This window comes from Sylvia atricapilla, chromosome 1 (assembly GCF_009819655.1).
Source record: "Sylvia atricapilla isolate bSylAtr1 chromosome 1, bSylAtr1.pri, whole genome shotgun sequence".
NCBI lineage: Eukaryota > Metazoa > Chordata > Aves > Passeriformes > Sylviidae > Sylvia > Sylvia atricapilla.
The window spans coordinates 53445466-53471573 of NC_089140.1; the positions used below are offsets into that span (position 1 = coordinate 53445466).

Here is a 26108-nt window from a genome sequence, read left to right on the forward strand (position 1 = left end):
GTGAGCTTAGCTTACTCTCTTATGCCAGGCAAGTATAAAGTTTTGAATGGCCACTGTAATTTAAATCAAGAGACCACTTCATTTTGCAAAGTCAGAGCATGTGCCTTGTATGGCTTCTTCCAGTGCAGCCACTCTCTCTGCATGGATCAGAGCCAAGGGATTAGCAGCCAGGAAATTAGTTGCCAAGGGGATTCCGACACTTATGGTTAGTAAAAAAACACCCTGAACAAAGAAGTGTGTTTTATATGACATTCTGAAGGCGCTAGGCTCCAGTTCTGAAATGTTTTTTTTTGGGTGAGGAAGAGTTAACAGAGATACAGGACTGCCCTCTAGTTTGCTGCTGCAGATTTCTGTGGTTGACTGCCAGCACAAGTCTCTCCCATTCAGATGGTGGCACAGTGGTACACAGAAGAAGATAGGAATCATTGAGATAAACCAGACAATTGAGGATTGATTTTTAGTTACCAAATGCCCTTGTAAGTTCACTGAAAGTCAACTAAAGTTTGTATGTGAAATGCAGGGGCAGAAAAAAAATTGCCTTGGCTGTTTTCTAAGTATTTTAGGAGATACTCTCATGTACTCCTAAGAAATCCTCCACAGTTTTCATTGCACCAGCTCAAACATACATCTTTAGATACAGCACAGGAGTGTTTATGGCACATATGAGAGGCTAGAAAAATGTTATTCCATGGCAAAAAAAAAGAAAGAATGTAACTCTGCTGCTGTGCTGCCTGAAACATCAAGTGTGACTAACTTCTGAAAGGGGACAGAGACCTTTGCTAAGCCCTGAATTTGAACGTTGATTAAGCCTAGCATGGATGCAAAAGGGAAATTCTAAGTGGATGTCCGGTAAAAAAACCCAAGGGAGGTCTTAGAGCAGCAATAAACTGCTGCATGTGCTGAAGCTTGTTAAACAGATTTCTTGGAGGTGTTAGGAGGAAGAGCCCCAATTACTTCCTCCAGTCCAGTTGGGATGTCATGGCTTTAACACACTGCTGCTGCTGTCAGCTACTGAGGCTGGATTAATTCTACCAGGATCTCCTCTGTGATTAAATATGTGTTAAAACATATATTGCCTAGTAAAGATTTTGGCATTGCTTATCATTGTCAGCATTTTTCTTTGTAGTTTTCTGTGAAAAGTGTTCTATGTTTTTAAGTCATTATGTTTAGGTTTTGTAGAAGTTTTTAGTGCCTTTCATTGCTATACATGGATCAGGCATTATCTCTAATCTGAACTGCAGCTTTCATAGTTTATGTATAAGGAGACACTAAGTGCATTTATTGAAAAAAAAAAGCTGTTATTCAATAGTCGCTTTCTACAGACAAAGCACTGGTGTTTTAATGATATGAACAATTTGTATATGTCCATCTGGTAAGCACAAGGGCTCTCTACAAAAAATAAGGAAGATTTACTGATTGATTTACACAGGAAGATCCTGCTGAGGAATATATTTTCTTTCATTTTCTTTCATTTTAATTGGATCAGTATTAGCTGTGCTGTAGTTACTAATAAAGTACTAAAAGTAGAAGAAAGTGCATGATTTTACAAAATCTGGTCCAAGGTTAAACCAAAGGAGGTGCATGTTTTTCAGCAAGTTGTATATACATGCTTAGTGCTAGTGCCCATATGCTTAATGCACCTTGAAAAGCAGATCCTATTTAAATATTTTACCTTGCTATTTATCCCCTTTGGGAACAAAGGATTTTCAGTAAAAGAGGCAGTGGTTTAATTTTTTCATAAAGGATCAATTATTTTGGTAATCTTTCTTCATAGGTAGATGACCCATTGTACCACTCCTGGAGTTTAGAAGAACTTAAAATCTTGTTAAAATGGTACTTTTTAGCTTTTCCTTATGTTCTTTTGCCATAGCCTTTAATAGGTTTCTAAATTGGTTCATGGGATTAAGCAGTTTGTCTCTGCTAATATTAAATTGTATAAAGCTGCTGTAATATACTGTTACATTTTAACTCAAAGAGTCTGATGATTTTAAACTGGTTCCAGTGTATTTCCAAACACATGCACTGAAAGACAGTGTAAATTTTAACAGGTTTTTGTCATTACAGCCTTACAATTTTTATAAAACAGTTCTCTTTATACATTCATTTGGTGCACCACTTGTTGGGATATTTTGCTGGGTACTTTCTTTCTTCCATTTCTTTTTTTCTTCTTTAGGTATCTTTACTCTTAAGCTTTTATTTCTTGGCTCCACTACTCTGGTCTGTGCTGTGGAATGTAAAGATTAGGAATCTCTTCCAATTTTACTTTCTTGTGAACATGCCCTATGTTAAAGGAGAGTATTATTACTTTTAGCGTGGTTTGAACCCACAGCTCAATAACTAACTAGAAGAGTTGCTAAAGCCCCACTCCTGCAGAGAGCTCAGCGTGTTTGGATGCAATTGAATTTAATGGGCTCCAGGCTGCCATAAGAGCTCATGTCAGCAGAGCAGCTCACTGAACTACGATCTGTGCATCTTGGCCAGGAGCAATGGCTGGAATTTATCAAAGCCAAACAATATGGGGGGAGAATGGTTGATTTCAGGTTTAATATATACAGCAGGTCTGATTTCCATTGAAGTCAGATGAGTTAAGGTGGCAGGAAGGAGGCCTATAGTTTCTTGTCTTCTGCAGAAATGTAGAAAAACATCCAAAGTATTTAGTTCTGCCTTGTGTGTGCTGGTGTGCTTCTGTCAAAAGCAGGAACAGTATTTTCATTCTTCGTATTACTTGCAAATAAGATGAAGTACCTTATTGTAATGCCTCTTTATGAGTACTTCCTTCTCGTGTGCTGGCAGGCGTCCTCTGTGGTGTGTCTTTGCCAGAGAGAAAAATCCAGAAATAGAATATATGCTTTTAAGTGTGTTATACTAACATCTGTAGCAGTGCTAAGTGTGGAGCTGTTCAAGTTTTTCAATTTCTTCTTTTTTTTTTTTTTTTAAGGTAAGTCCTGTATGTTTTTGTTAAAGATTGTACACAGATGTAAGCAAGTTCAGATTTGTAAAGAAGAGTAAGCCATTGCTTGCCTTGGGTACTGTCTGTGAGAGAGATTTTTAATATGGTTCTCCTGGAAATTCTCCAGCAGTTAAAATCAATTTTTATCCTTAAATGCAAAGATCATGAAGCAGAAAATTTTGAAGTTGAGCCTCAGGTGGTTTTCTCTCCTTCCATATTCAGCCACTCCTAGAAGTTATCAGACAGTACATTTTCTAGGCAATATTCACGGCAGTCTTAGAAGGAGTGAAGGGCAGATGTTTGTCCAGTCTTTACCCTCTTCCCCATCCAACTGTAGGAAAACCTCTCCCTTGTTGGTGTGCTACTGCTGTGGCTAATTTGAGAGAGGAATGTCTATTGGATTTGAGGGGAATGTGGAGCTCTTTGCAATGTGAATTTCCTCTCTTGTGAGGTTATTACTTGAACAGGCACTGCACCTCCTTGCAATCATGCTGTAGAGCTATTTCCTGAAGGCAGGAGTTCTTCCTGCAACTCAAGTAGAATTTCTGCCTGTGGCCACCTCTCAGAAAGCCTGTGGGGATAGCTTGGATGCATGTGTGGAGAAGAATAGAGAGGAATGCAGGTAGAAAAGGCTGAACATCATCAATGCAGGGCTAAGGTATAGGATTTGGGAGAAGACCACTTTCATTTGCTATTGAACTGTAAAGATCAACATCACAGTTTGATCATGTAGTCAGCAGTGGGTCTTAAACCTTTCAGCAAATGGCCTTTGTCAACTTTCTTCTTCCAGCCCTGGTCTTTTAAGCCAAGTTTGAATTCTCACACTTCACCTTTCTTTTTTCTCCCTCTGCTTTTCTCCTTGGTAGTCTGTTTTGGGGCTCTTGTTATGCTGCAGGTACCAAATTATCCTGTATTTTTTTCATACAACATTTACATAGAAGTGAAATGTAGGTGTAATTGGGGGTCCTAAATGTCAAGAGCATTAAAAAAAACAAAGTGGAAGTGAGGCAAACACACACGCATATAAGCTAATTTTTGTAAAAGTGAATTCTGTGCATTGCTGAAGTCGTGGCAAAGTTGAGAGTTAAAATGGAGCTCTACCTGTGATGTTGCCTTTTAAAAAGGAAAAGCCCTACAGCAAAAGGCTTTTGTGCAGTTAGCACAGCAGTTCAGATGCTCAGAGCAGCTCTCAGCCTGTGTGTTAAAAACCACACAGTCTACACCAAGAAAGATCCTTGAAGCAAGTGGAAGTTGGAGGAGAGTTTGCCAGCACACATGCAGTGGTGCGGAGCGTGTAACAACCTGCAGGAGCTGTGCAGGGAGTGCTGCAGCAGAGGCAGCCAGGAGGGCAGCCAGGAGAGCTGGGAAGCACTGCAGACAGCAGACAGGTAGGAGGAGGTGTTGGGAGAAACATCTGGAGTGCTCAGCTTGTGGTTGGCCCCTTGCATTCTTCCAGAAGCACTGCAGGGGTACTCCTGCCCTACAGGTTCCTTCATCCCAGTGCCCCAAGAACTTGTCATCCTCATGTAAGCCTTTTGCATCTTTCCCTGCTTCAGCAGCTATCTGGAGAGCATAGCTTCTCCTTGGATGGCAAAGATTTAACCAAAACATCCCCGTCTGAGAACAATTACCTTGAGTATTTGGCTTGTGGTTTCCACTGTCAGTTCCTTCTGCAGCCTCCTTATGAAAATGCAGTTTGCCTGTCCTTGAGCAGGTCAGGTCACATACAGGCAGGTGGTTGAAGAGAGAAGTGGAGCTTTTTTTTTTTTTTTTTTTAATTATTAAATAACAGTGCTAAAACAGGGAAGCTGTGATAGCTTGCTTGAACTAAGGCAAATGTGATACAAAGCAAAAGCATCAGTGCTGGAGGAGATGGTAGAACCCAGTTATCATAACAGCATGCACTGAAAAATTACTTTTCTACAGCTGGGGAAAAACAAAAAAAAAAAGAGTAATTAAAGCTGGAATTCCGGAACCATACCAGCTTCATCTATTAGTATCCCAGCTAGTAATACAAGAACACAACTTCCAAGAAAAACAAGGCACTTGATTTTTGACAGAGTTATGGAAAAGAGCATTAGAGAAGAAGAAAACCTGACAGTCATCAAAACACCTTTCCAACCTGTAAAACTGGAATGATTAATGTCCACAACATTTATGTTGATATCCTGGCAGAATATAATTTATTAGATTTTCAGGTTTATCAAATAAAGATGCAATTTCTGCCCATTGCTTTATAGCTGCATGCTCTGACACAGGAAATCAAGGGAGAGCTGTGAAACATTGCCCTCGATGGAGTGTGTTTGCTGCTAACAGACTTAACTGTACTGCATACATGAATATATGTATATTAAATGAAACAAGAACAAGATGTGATCTTATTGCAAAAGAATCCCTGCAATATCCTATAAGTTCCATTCACTCCACAGAATATACCAGAGCCTACCAAACAGCTGTCCAAAACCTGGAAACAGATACGGGCTGAGGGAGTTGGTTCCCAGGCTGATGAGAAAGCTGTGTTTGCCCTGTTGGTATTCTATCACATCCATACTGGATAACTGCTATATCAGAGATTAAAAGAAGGTCATGCTGTATTATGGAACCACTGTCTTTATTTTTAGGATTAGATAACTCTTCTCCTTTTTTCCCCCACTGATTCTCTTTATATCCTAAGGGCAGATCCTTTCTCTTGGGTCAGGAATGTAATAAGGCAGGTTTTCCTCTCTCCAGGATATTGTGTCTGTCTCACTGTGTTTAAATTGCCACAGAAAGCTCTTCTGAGCAAAATACAGTATTTTCTTTGTACAAGAGCCAATGATTGACGTATCCATGGGGACTTCTCTGTCTTTAGCATTTAAACATACAAGTTGGATATGTTTAACCTATTGATAGGCAACAAAGACAACTACAGGATTTACTGCAAGAGAACAAAAGGAGAAGTAGAAAGAAAATATTTTTTTTCTTCTGGGGGATTTAGAAATTTTATTGTTGTTGTTAGGGCAGAGAGATGAAAAAAAATAATCAGACCTGTATTTTCAGCTGAAAGAGGGAGGTGAAAAGCAAATAGTCCTGGTGAGCTGTGTCCTTTGAATTAGCATATTCCTGTTTATTAGTAAGACAGTTTCACATTTAGAGAACAAGACTTACCCAATCCCATAAGTAAAAAGTCATTTGATTCACCATGGCTTGCTGAAACAAAATTTGAGGCAGGAAGATGATTCCTGCTCAGGTGTAAACTCCACAAAATGCAAAGTTCATTAGTTATTATTAGTTTGGTTGCTCTTGGCCTTTGTGCATTCCTTCCTTCTGAACTTGTATGAAACAGGGACAGTCCCTGTCCATGTGTTGCACTCAGCCCCAGATCTTAACTAAGTCTTTACATGTGACTGTAAACCCAGTCTTCTCCCAGTGGCAGCTGTGCTGGTTCAAGAAAGCTTGTTGACCCTAATTGTTTGTTGCAGCATCTCTGAGGTTCCCTTCAGTCTACTATGTATTTGGGAATGCTCCCTCAGACACTGGAGTCCTCCTTTCTCACTGTTTCCATCCTCTCTTCCAGCCACTGGTTTCCATGCTGCCTGTCATTCCCATCTTTCTGTGTACACAGGTTAACTCAAGTTATAAATCATCATAATTTTTCAGTTGACTTAAGGCTCCTAATTTTGATTCCTTCCTTTCTTCATTGACTGCTGTTGCCAGTCCTCATGGGACAGAAATAGGTATTCAGAACAACACAGTAATAAATGAGCTTCAAGCATGAATTCAGCTGGAGTGCTTACTGGAGTCTCTTTTTATTCTTATAATTAAGTATTAACAGTCATGGACACAGAGTTCAAATGTTAAATTTGTAAAACAGGTAACTTACATTTCACATTTTCTACATATGTCACTCCTTTTTGAAATAAACATTTTTAACTTAAATGTTCTTTATATAGTAATTTTTTTTCTTAATGAGTAAAACATTTTTAGTCACACTGGAGTTACAAATATTTGCAGTGTATATGTATAATTTTGCCTGCTTTTATGCCAGTTTTGGCTGGGATAGAGTTATTTTTCTTCCTAGTAGCTGGTACATTCTATATTTTGGATTCAGTGTGAGAATAAGGTTGATAACATACAGATGTTTTAGTTGTTGCTGAGCTACAACTGAAGTGCCTGCTCTTAAGTCAAGGGCTTTTCAGTTTCCCATGCTCTGCCAGGGAGCAGGTGCACAGGAAGCTGAGAGGGTACACAGCTGGGAACAGCTGAACCCGACTGACCAAAAGGATATTCTGTACCACAGAACATTATGCTCAGGGTATAAACCAGGGGAAGTTGGCTGGGATGACCAGTTTGCTAGTCATGGGCATGCTGGGCATCAGTGAGCAGGTGGTGACCCAAGGGTATTGTGCATCACTTGTTTGCATTGGCTGTTATTCATGTCCCTGTTCTTATCTCCCTTTTCATCATTATCATTATTAGTGCTATTATAGTTTTTATTTTGGATTTTAAACTAGTCTTATCTCAACCCATGGATTTTTCCAACTCACCCCATCCTGCTGGCAGGGGCTGGTGGGAATGAATCTGGTAGGTAGGTGTTGGCTGGTGTTAAACCACTACAACTGTTAAAAAAGCCACACTCCTCTCACATGTAACCCAAAAATATCTGATTATGAAATGTGGCATGCCACTAGTCTTCATTTAGGTTTACAATCATGGCCATATCTAGGGAGAGCAAGGGGCTTCAGTTGTTAATGGTGGAACATGTTGAAAATAAGGTATAGAGATAGAGTGACTAGGTCAAACACTGTGAGGTGAGGAGTGCAGTGCACAGATTATTTAGTGTATTCATTAGCCACCAAGGAATTTGCTGTGCAGTGCTTTTAAGATCCAGATGATCTTAACTGTAGATATTCCATAAGTATTTACTCTTAGTAAAGGTGTCAAGACTGTGGAGGCACTGACCTGCTTTGGGCCAGATCAGCAAATTATATAAATTGTCATGTTGCTAATCAGTGTTAGCAGAGATCTGTCACAACAGCATTTCTTAAATCTTTCATAAAGTATGAAAGACAGCATCAAGAACTCTAATAGAATAACAATAAGTGCATCCAAAGGAAAGAAAGCAGGATTGGAGATAGTTGTCTGAGTTTCTCCACAGGCATGTGCCTATGTGGAAGTGCAGAGTCCTTCATGTATTGCTACAGTTTCCACTTGGCTTTAGGAACTGCAACCAGCTTAGGCATTTATGCCACTGTAAGGGCTTAAAGCAGCCTAAGTGCTTCTACTGTCTCAGGAGCTAAAAATGCCTTAAGTACTTATGCTACCCTAAGGACACAGGGTCAAAAGTGTATTCTCAGCTTGGGCAGCAGGGAGGAGACATTGGTCTCTTGGGGCTGTTTAGCCTGGTTGTGCCTGCAAAATCTTTAGTAAGGAAAGGACGGACAGAATCTGTACCTATTTTCCATCAGATAAGAGGAAATTAAAATGCATGCATCGTTCTAACAGAGAGTCACAGAGGTTAGGGAGAGACTTGATTGCAGTGATTGGAATGTGTCCAAGAAGTCTGCTGGGGATTTCACTCCATGGAGATGCATTTTTTTTTCCTCCTCAAAATGAGATTTCTATTGTCACAGGAGATTTCCTGGCTCACCAGGACCTCCTTTATATCCTGACTTTTTCTATGATGTCTTTGTCTGTTCATCTTGCTGTGGATCATGAAGCCAACCTTTATCAAGATGTTAATGAGATGGTAGGAAGGCCTGTCTGATGTCATCTCTTAGTTGCCTGACTACCTAAAATAGTAACAAGGAGCAGTGATGAGTCAAATATTGCATCCCTGGGGAGCAGGCAAGCTTGGGGACTTGCTTAAGTGCTGCCCTGTCACTGTTCTGAACACTGATATTCTTTTTGCAGTCACTTGGCTATCATGGAAAGCTGTGTAGGTCAAGAACCTTAGAAGTATGCACACCACTCATGAACAAGTGACTGCTTTCAGTGGGAATCAGAGATCTAAATACTTCTGTGCATGGGGGCTTTAGATTTCCTGGGCCTTAAGTCTCTGCCTTCACCAGAAGTGATCATAGTAGAAGATACTCTTTTCTGAGGTTTGTTGTTAGGAGAGGTACATTCACAAGTTGCAAGGTACTCAGAGGCTTTGGTAATAGTCTCAAGTCTAAAGTGAATGTGAGATCTGTACTTACACCTAAGTGACGACAGGGAAGTTTGAATTCTGTTACACCAAGTCTGATGAGCCCTGGTGTACGTCCCACTACTCTGGTAAAGAAGGTTGAAGTTGTTCTGGAGCAGGTGAAGAAGCTGAGAGAGCCACTGATGTACTAATATAGTCCTTAAAGTGGCAGTGGGGAATCTGGAAACAAAATGACATACGGGACTTGGACTTCCTCACCTCAAGCCAAAGCAGGTTAAGAGGAGAATGAGGACTTGGCCACTGAAGAGAGACCAGAAAGAACTAGTTTATTTAATCCAGCAAATGAAGACAGAGAGGAGAGTACTATATGCCAGTCAGGGTGGGAAAGGGAGAGAACTAAACACTGCAGGGAAGCAGAGCTGTTTAAGCTAAAGGATAGTGTTGGCATGAGAACAAATGAATTTGAATTGGCTGTGAATCAATCGAAGCTAGAAATTAGTTGCTAACCAGCAGAAGAGTGAGTTCCTAGAAGCGCCTTCCACTGGGAGCAGAGGGAGCTGATGACCAAGGTACTTAGAAGCTGAAGCTCTGTTCATGACCAGGATTATGTGTGGTGGGACTTGACATAGCAAGGGAATGGGCCTGATGACCAGGAACTTGTTTCTAATTGTATGTGGGCTTAAGGACAAATCTACATTCCCTATGCAAAACACAGAAATAAAAGTGTTCCCTGCAGAACTTGCAAGTCAGGGACAGCTAATCCTCTCCAAACCAGCTTCTGAGCTAGTCTGGTACTGCCAGACCCAGCCTCTTCATATGTCCTCTCTTGTGCAGCTGCGGGATGAGCTGTGTTCAGCAGCCATTCCACTGCGATGCCTCTTCACCTTTTGCACTTTGTCCGCTATGCATCAAATGCAGTAGCTCTGCTGGTTTGAGGGACTTTTTGTGGCAGTACAGTACAGGGAGAGATCTGTGCTAGAAGGTGGTTTAAATGCTGCCTCTGCTTAATGTCAGTGGCGAGATCTTGTGAGAAGTTATTTAGCACCTCCTTTTAAATTTTTTAAAATACAGGGAAATTACTGCGAGAAGATAAAAGTCATAAATAGCTGTTGTATAACTGGAATTAAACCTAATTTTGGCCTTTTCACTCTGCCACTAACTTACCACATTATACCAATAAAGCATGGTCTCTTCCCAGTTTTCTCCTACACTTTAGAGTAGCATGTCTAGGTTAAAAAACAGAAATGTGAGATTTTCCCGGAGTATTCTGCTCTTGCCACCAAATAGCGCTTTGCTTTCAGACGCAATCTCAGTTGCAGTGACATTCCTTTTCTGAGGTTCCTAAGTTCTTCCACTGGTATGGAGAGGCTTTTCCTCCTGCTGTTTGACTACTGTGAGAGCACATTTGGCCTTTGTTCATGTATTGAATAGCTAACGGGTACCATGCAGTCAGTTAGGACGTGTGCAGATTCTTCTTTCTTCTAAAAACCCTCTTGGAGGAGGGAAATGGAACACGAAGACTATTGCAGATCCTACCTCCAGTGTCACCTCATCTCATCTGCTACAATATCAAGTTACAAGTATGACTGGTATGGACTATATGGAACATGCATGATTTAAGGCATTCCCTTTTCAATAGTATTTCTTGCCATTTAAGCATTTATGCTTCCAGGATACTGTGAATTGAATTTCCCATTACCTCTGGTTTTTGAGATTGCCCAATAGAGATGATAGGCAAACTTCAGCCTTGATTTCAATTAATCTGATGGGATTTTATGCTCTGGAATTGAAATTCATCTCAGAGCTTCTTTCTTCAAAGGCAGGTCATTTTGAGACCAAAATTCGTATTTAGGTCAGCTCCCTCTGTTCGTTTCAAGGTATTTTGGAAGTAGATGATAATAACAACATTTTTTAAAGAAAAGAAAATGAGCCAGGACAAACAGAGGTTTGATAATGAGTGTTGAAGTAGCATGAAAGTGACTGATACTCTGCAAATGACCCCTGTTTAGCAGCTTTTTGGAGCTGTGTGCAGCGGGAGATAGCTTGTAGAATTCCAGCTTTTAATAGGGGCTTTTTTTTTTTTCAGGTCAGAAATTCTTAATAATACAGAGCTGATGCTTCAGAGCCTTATGCTAGCAAACCTGACACTAGGGAGTAATATCATTGGCTTTCATGCGCCTATTTACTGTAATAAGGATTACAGACATAAGTAAAACTTGCAGGTTTGGGCCCACAAAATTAAAAGAAAAGCCTTTTCACACCCTGAAACTGCATCAAAATTCAATTTCATCAGGAAAAAAAAAATCCTTCTGATCTAGTCCCTGGAATGTGACATTTCATGGGTGTAATAAGGTTACAAACAGATTATAAATTGAAACCCTATAAATCCTTATTGTACTGTACCAAAGCTTCTGCTTTGCATAATACTCTTATTCCTGACTTTTCTTTGTTTTGCAAGCTCAAAACTGTTCATTTCCTCTCATAATAGAGACCAGGGAGCCAAAAACACTGTGTAAAATCCAAAGGTAATTATATGAGTGAAAGAACCTGAATGCCAGGGTTCACAAACTTCTGAACTTTTCTAAATGGTGTTATTTGTACAGTGAGATAGCCTTCCTCTTTAAATATGTTGCAAAAATTGCACATTATTTCTGCCTAATGATAAGGGTAAAAATTTCCATTATAGATTGAGTTCATGGTTTGCATTTATGTAGTTCAGCCCACATGTCCAGAGTCAGATGACTGACGAGTTTTCTCATCCTAACTTCAGCAAGTTAAGGTGTCTGAGTCTCCTTACCTGAGAGCACTGCTGGTGCTGATTTTTTGTCTAGCAAGTGTCTTCCTCCAGACCAGCTGCTCAGTATTTGGAGATGTTTCTAGGTCTACTAAAATATCACTCCTTTGCAAAAAGCAATTAAGCAGCTCACCTGTGAACCAAATAAATTACCCAGATTAGGAGATCACAGGCTCATTTATTCCAGGCTTTCCCTAAAGGTGAGGATCCTCAGAGGGATTGAATGAGAATGAGGTGGATTTGCAGGTGAGCTCTCAAGGGCCACTTGGAGCATCAGAGCAATGAGGGAAAACAGCACAAAAGGGGGGTTTGATTGTAGGAAGATCAGAGAGTCTAGGAAAGGATTGATAGAATAAGAGAGCAGGGCAAATATCTATGGAGGGCCACAGTTGTGAGAAACCAGAGGATGATCACAAGGTATTTGACAGATGAGGCAGTGATGGAGAGAGGCAAATGATCATCATCACTCTCAGCAAGCTTTGTCAGCTGCTGCAGTGAGCCTGGGCTGGGGAGGGAGTGAGGAAAGGACTTGTAGGCCCATGAGAAAGGTCAGTTTTAGAGGATTCTCATGCTGTTAAAGGCTAGAGGTGTGGAGCGCAGGGAGCGAGCTGATTTACAGGGACAAAGAGAAAAAACTGTCCTATGGAGATTTTCTCTGAAAGAGACTCCATGGTGCCTGAGTGTCCACACAGCAGGAAGTCAGAGGAGGTGCTGTGGTGAAGTGATTGATCCAGCCTTGAGGTTTTTGTATCGAATGGAAAGTCTGTGTCACACACTCAAGTTTCATCCCCCTCGTGGCTGTGTAGGTTTAACCACATAACACACAGTCTGTAATGTTTACAGAGAGACTTGCCCATGAACTACTTGAATGCATTTAGTTTTGTCCTGTTACTTCTTTATCTTTCAAGAAGGAGCACACATTATCCTCACTGAACTCTTTTGATGCCATTTCACAGCATGGGGCATGTGTATGCTTCTGGCATGGGTGTATGTATTATGAATGGCTACAGATCTGCACTAGGAAAATTAACTCTTGCAGATTTCAAGTCTCATGTTGCCCAGCGCCTCTGCTCTGTTTGTGCATCCTGTCCCTCATAACAACTTTTAAGAAATAGCAATAAAGTTTCAGAAAAAGAGCTGTCATCTTTTACAGGCAATGTAAAGGCATCTTTTAAAAGCAAAGAATGTCTGTTTTCCATGGTAGTAGTGGATAGTTTTTTAACATACGTAATTTTATGTGGCTTTTTCAAGACTTCAGAAAAGATTGGGATTATCTTCTTTGTGTTCCAATATGAACTACTGAGTTTCTGTACAGCTAGCATTTTCTGTGGGCCCATTATGAAACAGATACAGATTTCGTCCCTGTGCTGTGATCAAAGAAAAACTGGAAAGATTTTTTTGGTACACAGTGGGAATAACGTCATTCGCTGAGTAATGCAGCCATCTAGTGGCACAATGACAGAAGTACGGCAGTGTGGAATGATTTCTCCAAGAGAGCCTGGGAGGATGAGTCAGGCAGCTCCTGCTGGAAAAAAAGACTCTGAAAGTCCAGGTGTAGTTTTCTTTTGTTTTCTAAAGCTGTGCAAAAGAATTCAAACAGTTAAACCTTTAAAAAAAACCACAAAAATTTTGAGGCTGGCCGTGATTCACCTGCCTGTTTCCACTCAAACACAGGGAGAATTAAATCCATTGTAAAATGCTTTTCTGAACTAGATCTTAATGAAAGAAACAGAGCAAGCTAATTCTGTGGAAGAGTAAAAAGTAAAAGCAGGCCTGTCCTGCTTCTAGATACACTCACTTGGATGACATTGGCCACGGAAAGATGTGCCTGCAAGTCAGCAGGGCTGGGGCAGCTTCACTCCCACACACATTCAGACAGAGCCAGACTTGGCAGTGGCAAAAACTGGCCTGATGTATGTTTCAGTACTCGGAGTTTATATTGTAGGGGTTTATATTGTATGTGTGTAGGGGTTTGTTTCTGCCACCATGATGTGTACATTTACTGAACCAAATACATTTACTGAAAGAAAATATGGGTAACAAAGAGTGAGTTAAAATTCGGAATGGAAACTTGGTTTGGCAATTCTGTTGATCTTTCAGGTTGGAAGATGTTTCTAAAGGCTTGATTTTGTAAACCTTGTTTGTGTTGAGCAGCACTTGAGTAATGCTTCCCTACTCTGCAAAAGCAGTACTCAGTGTGAATCCCAGAAGTGGAGCCGTGCATGACATTATCCAGGATTCATTTATGAACTTGCATCCCTGAGGCTGGTCCAAAGCCTGTTGATCTTAGTAGGAAAAATTCGTGGGCCTTAGTGGACTTCCACTAGGATCTATAATTTGAACCCTGTGGTCACTTGGATGGTCTTATTCTTTCAGTATCACAAGGACCTGGTTCACATCTGAATCTCTGATGCTCTTCCAGTGCGAAATTACAGTAAGGCTGCAGCTGATGTTGTCTTTCTGTTAAGCTGTAACCTCTGTTCTACCTGAACAGCATATCAACAATGACCACATACACGGTGAGAAGAAAGAGTTTGTGTGCCGGTGGCTGGATTGTTCCCGGGAGCAGAAACCTTTCAAAGCCCAGTATATGCTGGTGGTCCACATGAGGAGACATACAGGGGAAAAGCCACACAAATGCACCGTAAGTAAAGGGGCCCGAGCTCCAGGCGTGTACAGGGAAGCTGGGGCTGTGCAGTGAATAAACAGAGCAGGACGAGTTCTGTATTCCCTGAGCTCTTGTCTGTCAGACTCTTGTGGAGAAGAGACTGCTATGTCTGCTTTGTTATCCAGCACAACCAGATGACAGAAGCTTTAGGAGAGGGCATTCCCTGGATGATTTGGCCCATTTTCTCCCATTTAAAGTACAAAGAAGCCCCAAATGACATTATTAAACAGGGCTCAGTTTGGTTAATTATTTAAAGGCACTTTCTCTTAGAGATCTTGATATTACTGCTGACCACCAGCCTCCTGATGGCTTTGCAATGGATTTCAGTCTTAGTCAAAGTACATGAATACTAGCTCTCCTGTAAGAGAAGATTTACATAATGCTGAAAGCATTTTAACTTGAGCTGTGGTGAAGTTTGCTTGGGTAAAATTGGAGGGTAAAACCCTCCAAATCAAAACTATGTTGGACAAGGTTATGAAGGCTTGGAAAATTTAGAAACTTTTATAAGTCCACTTCTACTGTTCCCTGCAAGTCCAAAGATTAAAACTAAAACAGTCTAATTTCTCATCTGCAGTTTGAAGGTTGTACAAAGGCCTACTCCAGACTAGAAAACTTGAAAACGCACTTGAGATCTCACACTGGAGAGAAACCATATGTGTGCGAACACGAAGGCTGCAACAAAGCTTTCTCCAATGCGTCCGACAGGGCCAAGCACCAAAACAGGACTCATTCCAATGAGGTAAGTAAGCACAGCTTCAAAATATTAATACAGTTCATTGTTGAACAGACTTACAGTATGGTCATAGCAGTGTATTACAGAGGAAAGGCACAGCAACCCTCAGCAACCCAAAAGGAATGTAAATTCTGGATGGCTCTCACCAGCACAGTGTCATACAGACTTGGCATTTTATTATGTGTAGGAGAGTTTCGAAGGAGGAATTCTAATGGAAACACATGCATTAACCAGGGACAGATCCTGTTTTCCCTGTAAAGCTGGGATTATTTTTCCCTCTGGATCTGGAAGGGCTTGTGGAGTGCCTGATCCATTCCCATGCCTCTGTTGGCACCAGGCATCTGCTGGGATGCAGCTTGCCCAGATACTTTGGGGTGCTGCAGACAGCCACAGTCTACGGTTGAAATCATGGGTTGCCATTTAAGTTCTGAGCTATGCCTTTTCCTTCTTCTCTGGTCTCTTTCACTCTTTCTTTCCATCCTGAACAGACCTCATGGACTAGGGATGCAGCAGAGGAAATACAACCATTCTCAAAGAAACCAGCTGTGGCAGTTACAGCTGTCTCCCAAACTCCCAGTGTAACATCTCATTACTGTGTTTCCTGTTACTGCTGCCTCCTTTTTCAGGAATCACACTATCTTCTTGCATTGTCCATGTTTATTGCCCTGTTTCAAGTTGGTCAGAGAGTCACATTATCTTAGTCTCACCTCTCGGAGTCCACTCTCTCCTCCTTGACGTGTCCCTAGACTGCTTCACCTCCAGGCTAGACCTGGAAGTACCGGACATACCATAGCAGCTATATCCATTTCCACACAGCTTCTGTCTTTCTCTAGCTGGCTGTCAGGTCTGTCGCAGGCACGCACTTGGGCTGGCAGATCTCCAGGGAGCATTCATCTTCTTCCAGTTCCCGCCCTGCAGCATGTCTTCAGTCACAAGGGAAGCAGACGGCATTGCACATCTCTGCGTTTCCTCATTCCTGCCATGTGTGTTTTCAGCAGACCAACTAATAATGGCACTGAAGCTCTGCAGTGATTTTCTGAATGGTTGAAGTTCACCAAGTGTTGCCAATAGCTGTCTGAGCTTTCTTTTTTCATTCACTGTCTGAACCAATCTGTGTGCTGCCTAGATGATGAGTTAGACCTTCTCGTACTTAGTGATGCGACCTGCCCCTGTGTTAAGATCAGAATTTTGTGCCTAACAGTAAGTCAACCAGAGAAATTTTATGCTGCATATGATTTCTGACAGGTGCAGCCACAGGGGCAAATGAAACATTCCTTCACCATTGCTTCACACCAAAATGGGCCCATCTTCTAGGGCAACATATACTGGTGAAGTGATGTGAATGCCATGAAAAGCACAGACCAAATTTCAGCACTTTCTTGCAGTGCCATTTTGGTTTTAAGTAGGTAACCTACAGAGAGCTTTAAAAGCAGCTGACATATCTTGATGACAATATACCTTACTCATGCAGAGGAGAGCTAAGTGACCTGTACTTCCCTAGCAGCTTGAGAAAACCTGCCTCGGTAGCTCAACATCATCTCTAAATTGCTCGTTTTTGCTCGTATTCAAGTAAATGGGAAGGGTTTTTCCACTGATGTCTTTGTAAGCAGTCTCAGGCCTTAAACAGCTGTGATGAAGCTGTATTTGTCAAAGGCTCCACTGTGCCATATGTAAACAGACAGAGAAGCACTCTGAGAAACTCTCTATGAGGGTCTCTTTCTTTTTTTTTTTGAAGGCTGGTATAATAAAAAACACCCCAACATTTAAAGTAGTAGTTTCTTGGAAACAATTCAGTGATAAAAGTGAGTTTGCTTCCCAAGGCAATTAAAGGATTTAGGAAGTGCTCAGCTCTTCTTTCTAATCCCCTCATAATACAAGAACAAAGGCTTTGTTAATTTATAAGACAGTAAATTTGCTTTATTCTGCATTGCTTAGTGAACTATAGAAATTCACAGATAAAGAAAGTGGTTTCTAAAAAAATGAGTGAGTTATGCTAGTAGCAGTAACAATAGTACTAGTGCATATATTTCTGCAACGTGAAAATATTCATGACACTGTATCTTATGCTTTGACATCATACTGGTGATCTGAAGGAGCCAGGAAAAAATGCTTCCTCAGTTAATTTTTCCTGAACAAATGGCCCAGCATCTTCTGAGGGAGGTACTAGGCATACTGAGAGCGCTATCAAACTGATGAGGGCAAGGGACAGGGTTGAAAATTAGACCAGTCTTCATAAATTGCCATAGCTGAGTTGACTCTTCTGCTAAGATAAGTGAAAGCTGTGCTGGTTGGTACCCATGAGAGACTCTGCCCTCAATCAACTGTGCAGCACTAATTGCTGCCTCTTGAACCAAGGGGAAATAATGATTTTGATTAGGTGCAGTCACAATTCTAGGACAAGGGGTGATGGCTTTAAACTGGAAGAGGGTAGATTTAGATTAGTTTTAAGGAAGAAATTGATCAGTGTGAGGCATTGGTAGAGGTCTCCCAGAGAAGCTGTGGCTGCCCCATCCCTGGAAGTGTTCGGGGCCAGCGCTGAATTTGTGTTTGACCAAGGGATCCCTGCCCATGTTGGGAAGGGAGTGGATAATTAGATAATCTTTAAGGTCCCTTCCAACCCAAACCATTCTATGATTCAGATGTTTTAGAGACCATAAATAAGGAAACAAATTCATTGTGAAATCATATAACTGCGACAGCAGCTGTGCTCCAAGGAGTTCTTCAGGAGTCCCACATAGAATTAAATATAATATAGGTGGGTTTTGTCTCTTGTCAGAAACCGTATGTTTGCAAGATACCGGGCTGCACGAAGCGCTACACAGACCCCAGCTCTCTCCGGAAGCACGTGAAGACCGTGCATGGCCCAGAGGCACACGTCACCAAGAAGCAGCGGGGAGATATCCACCCAAGGCCTCCACCACCAAGAGACCCAGGCAGCCACTCTCAGACCCGATCACCAGGCCATCAGACTCAGGGTGCAGTTGGTGAGCAGAAGGACCTCAGCAACACTACCTCAAAGCGTGAAGAATGCCTCCAAGTGAAAGCGGTCAAGTCAGAAAAACCAATGGTATGCAATACACCGTGCCACTCCCTTTGTCCTTTTCTTCCTGCAACCTTTATGAAATGCTCAAGTCTGTAAACTGTAACTCACAAGATTTGGTTTTATGAGGTCTTCTTCTGTGTTTACATTGTAAAATGTATTTAAAGCCTAGGGAATAGCAAATAAAAATAATCTGTGCAATATGGAATAAGTGCAGTGCTGGCAACTGCCATAGTAATTGTTTCTCTTAAAAAAGCTCCATCTTCTGGAATAAGCATAGTATGGTAAAATCAGTTTTCATTTAAAAAAAAGAAAAACATTTTACTCACTCTTCTGTTTCCAGAAGAAAGATGGTGAATCCGAATCTTGCAGGCTGAAGGGCAGAATAAGAAAAAAACCCAAATCAGACCACAACAAGTCCAAATTACTAAAATGATGATATTGACGATGCTCATTTTTGGAGAACCTGGGGAAGCAGTCAGATTTTAGGGGCTTGAGGCTTTTGGGTCATGGATCAAACTGAAGCAGAATGAATTGGCTTCCTTAAGCAGTAGATGGGCATCTTTTAATAACTTCTCTGTTGTCATGTGACTTCTTGTGTTTATCTGATACTTACTCAAGTTAACCTACCAAGTTTAATTAAATCAAGTTGAATTGACAGTCTGCAGGTCTTTTCTCTGGTTTACTGTAATGTATTTTATTAAACTGTTGAAAGGACTGTATTCCAATTTTTGAGATGCTATCTTAAATACACAAGTTCTTTTATTTACCTGAATTTCATGTGCCATCTGCCCTCTTCACAAGGGTTAATTTAAAGGCAGCCACTCCATCCTCTACCCCATCTGGGTTTGTGATTCATCTGTATCCAGCCCTTGGGGACGACAAATATGAGCCCTCCAAATTCTGCTCATACTGTTAATCATGCTGCAATTCAAAGTGATTACTCACTGAAATAGGAGTTACTGCTATGTTGTGCCTAAGGCTTATGCTCAAACTATTCAGTATTAATACTGAATTCAAAAACTTCAAAGAGCTGAGAGTAAACTGCTGCTGAAGTCTAAAGGAGGTCCTCTGCCATCTTTGCTGATAACTACCTTAGTTTACAAAGGAACAAAATCTCTTTTGCTTTGCTAGGTAAACATGTAGTATAATTGAGGCATGTTGAACACAGTTTTAACACGAAAATTTGTGAAAGAGGGGCAGTAATGTCTACAGCTTACATAGTATTAATATTTCTCACTGAAAATTTTATTTTAAAAAGAATTCTGTGTTTCTTGCTTTTCATTGCATGTATGAATTGAGGTATATTTTCTGGTTTGCAACTAATCCAATGTCTTTTCTGTCTAATGCTCTTAAATGTCTAATTCTAACTTCCTAAGGACAGTGGGTAATAAGGTGAGGGCATTTTAACTTTTCTGCTGTTTTTCTTATTGCAACATTATTTATGTTTTTATTTTAGTCTTCTGCCTGTTGTTCAATCATTCCTTTATTTAGTAATGTGCAATCCATCAAGCGCATTCCCAGTTGTAATGTGTTGTGAGCATTTTGCAACACTTAACATGTGAAAAATCTGGCTTATATTGGTGAAACATCTTCAGAAATGTCTTTGTACTTTCTCCTCTAAATGAGACATCCATTTTTTTTTTCTGTATTGCACATCTAGAAATATATGTCCTGCATAATACAGTTCCTATTTCTGTACCCTACCTCACTGTGATCTTGACATACGCTACAAGAACAGGCTTCTGATCATTATTGCTCTTCTTCCGTAGGAAGCTAATTGGAGCTAATTGTCCAGAAGCACAAACTTTCTTCTGTATAATAACTGTCATTTCTATTCTTGTCACCAAATCTGCTAGGACCAGGATTTGGAAATGAACTTGCTCAGTATGGCCTCATAAATTCTAAGTATCATCATTCAAGTTAGAAATAATAAAATAGTTACCGAATCTCAAATGGACTCCTTAGGGGCATATGAAACTACAGCAGTGCCACAAATCTGTGTCTGCATTCATTGATGTTTAAAGTGAGAGTCATTCCTGCCACTTCAGAAATTCTAGACAGCATTTTTCAGTAAAATGTACATAAAGATCAGAGTGGCAGAAAAAAACCCAAAACCAAAAAACAAAACCACATCAGAAACCCTAAAAGTTAAATACTTACATGAAACTGTTCTTGTGAGCAAAACGATACTGCATGCCCCACTGATTTGTGATCACACTGATAGAACCTTAAGTGAGATATTAAGTCCAGAGACTTCTGTCTGTCTTCCTCTGTTTTGTCTGTCAGTTTGTCAATTTTCCCATTCTTTTGCAAGAACTTCATAAAAGGTCTGAAAAGTAAATCAAGCCTGTGTTTCTCCATAGCAAGAGTTCTGCTGGAGCAGCAGGAACACTCTCTGTTAAGAAAGAAGATGCTATTGTGGCATGTTTATATCCCTGCAGTTTAGCAGCCTGTATTGTCTACTTAAAGTCTTGCACTTAAAAGCCTAAATTCTAATGAAAAAAGGATTTGATTTACTAGATCATCACCTTCTTGATTTCAGGGCAGAGGTAGTATAAGTCAGGTATAAGAGTAGGTATAAGTTAGACATGAATGCTTCCAGGGTCATGGGAGGCTGATAATATGATATGGGGTTTTTTTGCACTGATGCTTTGTCCCTGTTTTATTACATGCCAACATTTCAGGCCAACCGCTGCTTGTAACAATGAGCCTTAAGCCTGGAAAACGCTTATATTCTTTAGCCACAAGTCTAATTAAAAAAACACAGATTCCAGTGTTGTTGGAGTCTTGAGTGTTTGCAAGCCTCGCAGTGTAAACTAAAACCTTGTAACATGGCTGAGTTCTGGTTTGGTTTTTCCCAGCTGCAGCTTCAGCTGGGAACAGCACATAAGCAAAGTAGGGTATCCATCCATAGGTGCTCACAAATGGCTTGAAATGATGGAAGTAACTCTGGGAATAACTTGGATAAATGTCTTATGGAGATATATTGTATACCATCAGCAACACGTGAAAAGGGATTTTAGTCTTGTGTTTTACCATGCCTTTCACTGCAATTGAAGCTGATATCTAGAAAGCCCTCTTTATGAACAATCACTATTATCATTTAATGCTGAACTTTTCTATACTTATGTCTTTGACTCCATTTAGACCTTCATTTAGCACAAAGCTCTGGTTAACACTGTTTGCTTAATGCTCACACTCTTTTGTCTCTTACTTCTCTCGAACAGACATCTCAGCCAAGCCCTGGTGGTCAGTCTACATGCAGCAGCGAACAGTCCCCCATCAGCAACTATTCCAGCAATGGGATCGAGCTTACTCTGACCAGTGGTGGTAGTGTAGGAGACCTCAGTGTCATTGATGAAACCCCAATCATGGACTCTACCATTTCCACAGCCACCACAGCACTTGGCTTACAGGCCAGGAGGAATATGACAGGGACCAAATGGATGGAGCAAGTGAAATTAGAAAGGTTGAAACAAGTTAATGGAATGCTTCCAAGACTGAACCCCGTTCCACCTTCCAAAGCCCCAACCTTGCCGCCTCTCATAGGAAATGGTGAGATATACATAATAGGAGTGATAACGCTTTTCGTTCTTCGTCTTGTTGCTTGGTAGCTCAATCTTGCAACTCTTGCAGGAGCTGCACAGCTTAGGAAACTCAGCAGCTGTGAAATGATTTGTAAATTGATCACTTTCTGTTTATTCCCTCATTGCAAATCCTTCTACCCGCCCTCTGGAGAAGTCTGATAGTCCTGTGTTTTACAGAACAAGGGGTTAGCAAGAGAGCCATTAATCACATTTTAAATATTCCCTAAGTTAAAGGTTTTGACCCAAGATCATCATAATTCTGTCTTGTTTTGAGGCAAGGCAGAAGAAATAAATGTCTGTGAGTTTATTGTATGGAAGTCTCTCTTTTGAGCCCTTTGCAAGTCAGCCTTTGCAGAGATGTTGTGGGCTTCCCTTTAAATAACCTGTTCCCACATGTAGAAGAAATCATATGTACAGATGCTGCTGCTGCAGAGGCAGATATCCATTAATGGGATCAAGGCAAGGCTGAACTCTGAAGATCCCTGGTTGTTTTCCTCCAAAGGACTGCTCATGACCTAAATAGATGTTGATGCTGCCCCTGCTTTGCCTACAGCATGCGTGTAGCTTTTCTGGGCTCCACCCAGCAGTGACAGCCCAGGTTTTCTGAGACCCATTCAATCAAAAGAAACTAAGTAAAACTAAGAAATTTATCCTGTTTATTTTAAACCAAAACAAAACAAGGAAACCAGCAAACATGTTTTGCAGTTCTTAGGAGTTATTTCAAGAATATTTCAAGAAGTCTTAGAAATGACCTTGAATAGCCTCCAGTTTGTATCTTCTGCCATTCCATGCAAATGCCTGTTCAATTATATTTTGCCTATAAAAAGCTCCCTTAAGAATGTGTCCTCCTGGCACATCAGCCAGCATAGCTGCACTGCAGGCTGGAGCACTGCACCAGCTGGTGACAGTTTGTGGCTATGCGCTATAAATTTTCTGCTGAGATTCACACTGAAATGTTACCCTTGAGTCTCTGAATTAACTTCTTAGCTAAGGACACGGTTTTAATCCCTACTTCTTTCAAGAAAGAGTACTGCCATGATTCGCTGTGGTGATGTTCTTCCTCTGTACTCCACTTCGTTCCTTACTGTGTGTTTTCTACACCAGTTTCTGGATAATACCTCTTTGTTTAACTGTGAATTTTACCTGCAGGTACCCAGTCGAACAGCAGCTGCAGTGTCGGAGGATCCGTGACTATTCTGCCTAACAGGAATGAACTCTCCAGTACGGACATCACTGTGTTGAACATGCTGAACAGGAGGGACAGCAATACTAGCACAATCAGTTCAGCCTACCTGAGCAGCCGCAGGTCCTCTGGAATCTCACCTTGCTTCTCCAGCCGGAGGTCCAGCAATGCCTCCCAGGCAGAAGGAAGACCACAGAACGTGAGCGTTGCAGACTCCTACGACCCTATCTCGACAGATGCCTCCCGGCGCTCCAGTGAAGCGAGCCAGTGTGATGACCTGCCAAGTCTTCTCAGCCTCACCCCGGCCCAGCAATACAGGCTGAAAGCTAAATATGCAGCAGCTACTGGTGGACCCCCACCAACTCCACTGCCTAACATGGAGAGGATGAGCCTCAAGACAAGGATGGCACTCCTGGGAGACTGCAGGGAGTCTGGAGTATCTCCACTGCCTCCAGTGAATGTCCCTCGAAGATGTAGTGATGGTGGGGCAAATGGTTACAACAGGAGGCATTTTCTGTCTCATGAAGCTTTAGGAAATGGGACAAGGAGAGCCAGTGATCCAGTCAGAGTGGCGTCTGACCATCTCTCTGTCCCGAGAGTCCAGCGTTTCAACAGTCTTAATAGCTTTAACCCTCCTGCTTTGCCTCCATCCATGGAAAAGCGCAACCTTGTTCTTCAGAACTACACCTGTTCTGAGGGTGGCGTCTTCCGCGGCTTCAGCTCCCCCTGTCCTCCAAGCATCAGCGAGAACGTCACCCTGGAGGCTGCTACAATGGAAGCAGGTAGCAGTCTGAATGATGAAGATCTCCTGCCAGATGATGTGGTCCAGTATCTGAATTCCCAGAACCAGGGCGTGTACGACCATTTGTTGAACAATGTCCTAGACAGCAACAAAATGTATCACAGCTCAGTTCCAGGAAACAGCAACCCCAGCAACTTTGACCAAGCCCCTCCACCAAGCAGTCAGCAGGTGGGTCCCGAGGCAAATAAGAGCGACTTGCCCATTCAGTGGAATGAAGTAAGCTCAGGAAGTTCTGACTTACCTCCTTCAAAGCTGAAATGTGGTCAGCGGTCAGCAGTGCAGCAGGCTCGGGCCTTCAGACTGTATAACAATATGATGGTTCAGCAGCAGAACCTGGAGAGAAGCAACGTGGCCCAGCAGAATGGCTATCAGAACCTGGTGGAGAGTAACACTGCCTACAGTTTACAGCAAAACATGACTCTTGGCAGCGGAGCCAGGAATTCTTTCAGCATGCAGTCCAACAAGCCTTACAGTGAAAGCATGGGCAGGCAAGCAATGATGTCTGGGGTGACAGACAATTCCTGTGGCATGGCAGTGCAAGGGCAGAAGCTGAGAATCAGCACCATGCCAGTGAATGGGAATCAACAAAATTTCAGCCATCCCCTGGCATCTGGCAATCAAACCACCAGTATGGCAAACGGGATGCAGGACAGGAATATGATGGAACAGGAATATTTGCAAAGCCAGCCAGCTGGAGATGGCATTCATTACCAGGGAGTCGATCAATCTGGTCAAATGATGCTAGGGCAGGTTAGTCCTACCTCACAAGGCAGCCTGTATCAAGGGCCACAGAGTTGTCCATTGGTGTCTCACACCATTGGTAGCCAGCCTTCAGGCTTGTCAATGGCCAAAAGTTACCAGTCATGCTCTAATTACAGCAGCCACAGACGGCAAAACATGTTGAGAAGCAACCTGTCCCAACAGCAAAGACACACAGATGAAGGAGACCAGACATACAGGGTAAACACCATTAAGATGGAAATGCAAGGTCAGTCACAGCAGTTCTGCTCTAACATGCAGAATTACTCTGGTCAGTTATATGACCAAACCGTGGGCTTTAGCCACCAAGCTATGAAAACAGGTTCTTTCTTTGGTTCAGAAGCCAGCTGCCTGCTGCAGGGGACTGCAACTGAAAACTCATCTGAGCTTCTTTCTCCGGGGGCTAACCAAGTGTCAAGCACAGTTGACAGCATTGACAACAACAGTCTAGAGGGTGTGCAGATAGATTTTGATGCTATCATTGATGATGGGGATCATGTCAGCTTAATTTCAGGAGCCCTGAGCCCAAGTATAATTCAAAATGTCTCCCGCAATTCCTCACGCCTCAGCACTCCCCGAGCATCTCTTACATTCCCAGCTATGCCTGTAAGCACAACCAACATGGCTATTGGGGACATGAGCTCTTTGTTGACCTCACTTGCAGAAGAAAGCAAGTTTCTTGCTGTTATGCAATAGACATACAAAACAAAAAACACTTAGGAGATAACAGATGGAAAAAGACTCATATTTTTTAGTTGTGTATGTATTTTAGCAATCTCATCTCACCTAAATGGGATGTGTTTCAAGTATATTCCTTTTATGGAATAAGGACTCTGAAAACCCTAAAGTGTTCTAGGGAGAAACTGTCTTCCATTTCAGTTTTTAATCAGTATTGCTGTGCCCATTCCCTCCCTTTCTCTCTCTCACTCTCTCTCTCTCGCCTCCTTTTCAAATGTCTGTATACTTCTTTTTTTTTATTTCTTTTGTTTTCTAATTGTAAACCAGTGTAAACTTGTGAAGTGCATGTTGTTTTGTTTTGTTTTGGGTTGGTTTTCTTTTTTGGTAAAGAAAGGCCTGATGATATGACTTGACAATTTTCTGTTACTCAAATGAAGCTATACCTTGTAAAACTGTTGCAACTTTTCCCCTTGAACCTATAACCTAAGGCACAATGTGAAATGAGCATACAGTGATGAAATCCTCTCTGGATGCACTGGACACATCACACTGAGGTGGAAAACCAGTTTAGAAATGCACTGCCATGGTACCCCTGGGATGCAGCTTTAGAGACATGGAGCACAAAAAGTTGGGAGGTTCAAGCAAATCAGAAATGTAAAAACCATCAGCCCTTTGATCTCTAGCAAAAGCTTAAGGTTTTTGTAAACGCACACAGAGATAGTTGTCACTGCCTTGAATAATGATGCTGAGATTGTGTCATGTTCGACCTGTTTCAGGGGAAAGA

General features: G+C 41.6%; 1 protein-coding gene across 2 annotated transcripts in view; it reads left to right on the plus strand.

Annotated features, from left to right (window-relative positions):
* GLI3 (GLI family zinc finger 3) overlaps positions 1–25562 on the plus strand; it is a 189262-nt gene extending 163700 nt beyond the window's left edge. For both annotated transcript variants that reach the window (XM_066322818.1, XM_066322825.1), the window contains exons 10-14: positions 14366–14515; positions 15114–15278; positions 18049–18339; positions 21543–21870; positions 23052–25562. In XM_066322818.1, the coding sequence (XP_066178915.1) occupies positions 14366–14515; positions 15114–15278; positions 18049–18339; positions 21543–21870; positions 23052–25342 (3225 nt within the window). In that variant the 3' untranslated portion in view covers positions 25343–25562. The remainder of the gene's footprint in view (positions 1–14365; positions 14516–15113; positions 15279–18048; positions 18340–21542; positions 21871–23051) is intronic.
* The last annotated feature ends 546 nt before the right edge of the window (positions 25563–26108 follow it).